Source organism: the organism of the source record quoted next, unplaced genomic scaffold (assembly GCF_019419815.1).
Source record: "Pyrus x bretschneideri cultivar Hongxiangsu unplaced genomic scaffold, Pyrus_bretschneideri_v1 Contig5, whole genome shotgun sequence".
Taxonomy (NCBI): Eukaryota; Viridiplantae; Streptophyta; class Magnoliopsida; order Rosales; family Rosaceae; genus Pyrus; species Pyrus x bretschneideri.
The window spans coordinates 2537601-2543432 of NW_025999787.1; the positions used below are offsets into that span (position 1 = coordinate 2537601).

Here is a 5832-nt window from a genome sequence, read left to right on the forward strand (position 1 = left end):
GGAGGTTTTCCTTGTCTGCTTATGCTAATTTTTCAGCCATTGATCTTAATCACAAAAGTGATGTTTCATCAGGAATATTGGTATCTTACTGGATGTTTCAAAAAAAAACTTCAGTTTTCTGCAACTAAGCATAGCCAAAACCAACGTGACTAATATGATCCATGCAGTTCTGTCGCTCTCCTGTCTCTGGCCATGTTTTTTCTTCTTTATACAAGTGATATTGCGGGAGATGGAATTCAAACTTGGGACCTCTGCCGACATTGGGAAGATAAGTACTACGAGACTAGAAGTTGGTTGGTCCTCTATTGCCCTTGTTATACTAACCTATTTGTAGCTCTTTTTCCACCATTCGTTTGCTCTATTATTAGAAAGAAGAGAGCAGTGGGAGCAGGGTAAACAGCAGCTAGTTAAGAAACAAAATAATTAAGAGATTGTTAGCTTAAGAGAAAACTGTTGATACTTAAAAGCTGATTAACAGTTGAATGAAGCGCACTTGATGTTGCGGACGGAATTCAGAATTGTGTTATTACACACCTGCTTTCGTCCTGTGATGTTTTTTTCTCCTGCCCCATTGAAGAACATAGGATCATCATCGATCGTTTGTCATGTTTGATGCTTGCAATATGAAAATAATCGTGCATCAAACACAAACGAAGATGAAACCAAACAGTGGTTTTCCCCAGCAACATCAATCCCACACGCCTGTTGGCAGAATTCTCTTGATTAAGTCCTTACCCATCCTCAGCCTCTTTCCATGCATATTTTCCGGACATCATGCCGTCATGACAGCCATGCTCAAGGAACATAATTTTTAGGGCTAACAATTAATAATATCTTGCATTCACCAGATTTGAGGTGGTTTTCAAAGTGGATCACAGTGTTCAAATTTTATCACCGCTATGTAGTTTTGAAATTAAATCAATCTATGCCTTGTATTTGTTCGAGTATTAGGTGACGTAAATTTTTATGTACAGCAAGCAGACAATGATTTTCTTGTCAAATTTTTTATTGTAATTTGTAAGAATTGGCACGGTCCGCTGTGCTTCAATTATACATCCAAATTGAAGTTAGAACCTTTTAAAAGAACGATTTGGTCGACCAAAACCCCAAGTGAAACCGAACAATTGGGTTTGATAATTGTTCTAGGAAAAATTGTTAACTATTTTTTTTTTTTTTTTTACTACTTTCCTAATTTGCTCCTAAACTTGTACTTAATTGCCGATTTGCTCCTAAAAACTTGTAACTAATCAATTTTCCCCTACTATTATGTTTGCCCACATTTCATTCAATTTTATGTCCGAGTCAGAATCCTAATTATTGTTTTTCTTTATTAATTTTATTTGTTAGATGTACTCCCTTAAAATGTAACAATTTTAACAAAAATTTGAATGCATTGTGCCTAAATTGACCATTACAATTGTTTTTTTTGGTCATGTATAATAGTTCAAAGGTAAAGTTAGATAAAATATGAAGTTCAGGAGGTACAATATTGGTAATAGAGTACAAGTTCAAAAAACAAATTGACCGAACAGCCATATATTTTTTCGGATGATTCATTTCCGTCTTTTAGGCTTATGAACATCTCGTTTTATATAATTTTTTTTTGCCTAAAATCCATCCCATTGTGCTAATTAAAGTCTAAAAGAATAATGTCTTTGTTTTCTAATTTAAAATTTTGCTTGATTTTATTTTTCTCTTGCCTGGCCCCTAATTTTGGTCCTAACATCGCAAGGAAAAGACTAGGATTAATAATTAATTAATGATGCTAGATCTCTCAGTATCCTTGTGGATTTTTCCTCTGCATACCACGATTAACATAAGGGTAATGAATCCTCGTTTTCTCTGCTCAATATACATATTGACGTGTAATTTAGGATATAAAATCCCAAACTTTAAACTAAATAATTTTTCTTTTATGTGTGGAAAATCTGGATGAGCTGGAGTGGATTATCAGCATAAACTCGAATAAGCAGTCAATCTCAAAGGATTATACCTAAACTCCTCCTTCCTTCGTTGTTGATATCATATCATATCACAAACACCTAAAAAGATGACTAGATATCTGTGACAATTTGATATTTCCCTGATTTTGTATGCCTCCTTTTGCCATATAAATGCACCCAAACAATGTTATTCTGCTATAGTAGTAGTGCATCGTTTGTTTTTCGAGTCGGGGTTAATTTCACGGGTGGGTTTTGCGATTAATTTGAGAGATCTTCGAGATGGCCGCTGCTTCTTCTTCTTCATCTGCTGCGGCATCAATGGGGTTGGATTTTGAACATGAAAATGTACCACATGTTTTGGCTGTTGATGATAGTTTTCTGGACCGTAAAATCATTGAGAAGTTACTCATCAAGTCTGCATGCAAAGGTAAACTTCTTTCATCTGCCCTTTCATAACCTTTTTTACATCAAACTATTTTACAGTTTATATATAATTTTTTGTGTGTGTATATATATAAATACATACATACATATATATATATATATGTATATGACTCTTTGCATTCATAGAGAATTATACCACAACATTTTAAACTCACAAAAAGGATATCTTCTTTAAGTCAATATGTGTCTATGTTAATGGTTGATCAAGGTGACAAATTTGGGAACAATTTAGTAGGTTAGAGGGTGAGTATTTATCAAATATAGCCAAATATTAGCCCCTAATTTCAAAAATGTCAGTTTTTATAAAAACTTTCTAATATATCCAAAGTATCACTTAAATAGACACAAATACCCTTAAGCTGTAAACCTAATAAATTAAAAAACCAAAACCCTATTAGATGAAGAGTTCTCACAACTAAACCTTAAAAATTGGAGGAGACTTAGTGAAGGTATCGACTGTTTGTGAAAAATTGTTCACCCCTAAACGAAGATGAGTGTAGATAGTTAATTTTTTGCACTTTTCCTTGTCTACGTTTTCTCTTTGCTTTTATAGTTTCTTTCTTTGATTGAATATTTATGGAAGAATGAACTGTCAATTTTTGTAACATTATTTATCTCAATTTTCCTTTGGATTATATGTGCTTTGTATTTAATTTTCCACCTTTGCATTATTAAGGGTGTTGTCCGTGTCCAGATTCTATTTTGAAGGTTATCATTGACTGTGGTAGTGAATCGAGAGATCTGTTGTGTTCCTAGAAAGTGCAAAAAGCATATTTTAAGGTTTATGAAATAGAAATTCTTCGGATGCATATTAGAAAAATTAGTGAAAGCACCACTTGATTATCGCACAAGAATCTTTTAATCAACAACTAGTTATTTGTATGCATTAATGTTATTTATATCTATTTAAGTGATATTTTGAATATATTTAAAAGTTTTTATAAAAATTAACATTTTTGAAATTAAAGGTTAATATTTGATAAATACTCTTAGCGGATTTAATTTAGATTCTTGGGCGCATGGATAAATACTTTAGATCAAACTAACGAGATTGTTTGAGATACGATCTGAACTTTGCCATATTATTTTCTAGAAGATTTATATTTTATTTTATACGAGTATTAACAATTTTGGCAATATTTGGGTTCCTCTGATGGCAGTGACTACTGCAGAGGATGGACATGGAGCACTGGAGCTATTGGGTTTGGCAGAGGGGCAACAGAACTTCGCTAACACCGTAAGTCAATTAAATTCATGTACAATTTTTAGGACAAGGATTGTTTGTCCTCCTATTTTCTATGTCCTCTTGTTTTGTGTGATCACGGTTAAGTTATGTTAGTATTTTATATATTTTTTTTATAGAGATAATAAGATAAAAATAAATAGTAATATAAAATATTGACGTGACTTAATCGTGACCACACTAATAGGAGAGCACGGGAGGGCGCTAGAAATGGAAGGGCAGACAATCCTTGTCCCAATTTTTATCAGCCTCAAATACCTTTACTTTTTATTTTATTTTGTTTTTCAATTTTTAGATATTGGGAATTGATATTATACGTTGCAGGTTTCAAACGTAAACATGATAATCACTGATTACTGTATGCCGGGAATGACAGGGTATGAGCTACTAAAAAGAGTTAAGGTAATGTTAATTATTAAATTTAGGATTAAATCTAAATTTAATGAATTTCTTCCATATAATTAGAACCAGATATTGCATAAACAGTAAACTGGTTAATTTTCGCATGTGGTCTAATATCCTAGTGGATATGGTGTTATGTTTCCACCCATGTGTTTCGGAGTTTGAAACTACATATTTTTTAAATTATTGTAATAATTTCGACCATTTACTCATCCTCTTAATAATAATAAAACTAATCTAACCCTGCCAATATGTCCTTGTAATCAAACAGGAATCGCCAAAAGGGAAGGAGATACCAGTAGTTGTTGTATCATCTGAGAACATTCCTAGCCGAATTGAGAAGTAAGCCACTTGCACTAGAAATCTCAAATTTTTATCTCTTGTTCTTTCTTGCTTTTTATAGAACAAAATATTTCAAGGAATATCAAGTTTATTGATCCTTCAAAATTTTCCATGTGAGATCACAGGTGCCTTGAGGAAGGGGCTGAGGAGTTCTTGCTGAAGCCGCTCCGGCAAGCAGATGTCAAGAAACTGAAATGTCATTTAAGCGAGTTTCGAAACCCTAGTGACGAAGGGAGAAATTGTTTGGGAAGATGATGATATTATATTCCCCATACAAAACTATAGAGATCTTTTATACAAGAAAAGAATGTCAGAAGGCTTAGGTTTAAACTTGTTATTAGATGCAATGCAATATTTTAAGGTGCTATATCTTCTCTGTGCATGGCTTGCAGTTGCCTTCCTGCCTCCTTCGGTACCTTCTTAACAAAGAGTATTCATCTCTGCACTCGTGCTCTCGATTTCGATTATCCCCTACTGTACAAAAGTAAAGCCAACCTTTTTCTGGTTGGGGCGGCAATTCTTGACATGTCACACAACTTAATCAACGTATATATGCAAGGGTGGACAGTAGCCACGGTTTGGTTTAATTTTGTTCCATACCAAAAATATAATTAAGTGAACCAACTAGCTTTCAACAATTTAGTTTGGTTTGGTTTTGACCAACACCGTCATTGAAATCGAACCAAATCATTGTTAATCGGTTTTGTTTTCCAGTACATTAATAAAAAAAGTCCAATTTCAAGAGTTTTAATTTTATGAGCAACCACACATCTTACACATTGATCAAAAGATTTAAGTTTGTCAAATTAACGAGGACTAAGTTTCAATTAAATAAAATCTCATGTAACAAACAAATTTTCTGAACTGTTAACCGTCATTAAACTTAAATTATGGTGACACTTATAATATTTGTATTGTAAGACTTCAAATAACTCATAATATGTTGACAAGTAAAAATAAATAATTAAATATCTATGGCCAGTAAGGTTTAGTTTGGTCAAGTTCAGAAGTATCAAAACCAAATCAAACCACAATAAATCGGTTCAAATCGGCTTTTAAACTGTTTTGTTTGATTTGATCGGTTATGTGTTAAATGCAACTTTACTCTTGTTATATTAATGTTGTTTTATGTATGTGGTGAATTGTAATATAAATAAGATTGAATGGTGAGAGATTTTTTAGTAAGGTCAAAACACGTAATGATACACTACATGTTATTATTCAGTTGGAGAATTTTTTTCTCAAATGTCTTTCAAATTGAATAATAATATATAGCGTACCGTCTCTTATTTCATACGAAAGACTTTTCAATGTATCTAAAAGATAGAGCGGTGCGTCATATTATATAAGTAGAGAGAAATTTGTTTTTCAAGTGTCCTTCCGCATTGAAAATCACTGGTTCAAAATCTTTCCGGGATGGTAACAAAAATAGGGGTAAATTTTGGAATATATGAAATT

The 5832-nt window shown here is 32.7% G+C and overlaps 1 protein-coding gene across 1 annotated transcript; it reads left to right on the plus strand.

Moving 5' to 3' along the window:
* The first annotated feature begins 2222 nt into the window (after positions 1 to 2222).
* LOC103954794 (two-component response regulator ARR17-like) lies at positions 2223 to 4629 on the plus strand. Its single transcript, XM_009366618.2, has 5 exons — positions 2223 to 2370; positions 3548 to 3624; positions 3955 to 4032; positions 4304 to 4374; positions 4500 to 4629. The coding sequence occupies exons 1-5, from the start codon at positions 2223 to 2225 to the stop codon at positions 4627 to 4629; spliced, it is 504 nt and encodes a 167-aa protein (XP_009364893.2).
* The last annotated feature ends 1203 nt before the right edge of the window (positions 4630 to 5832 follow it).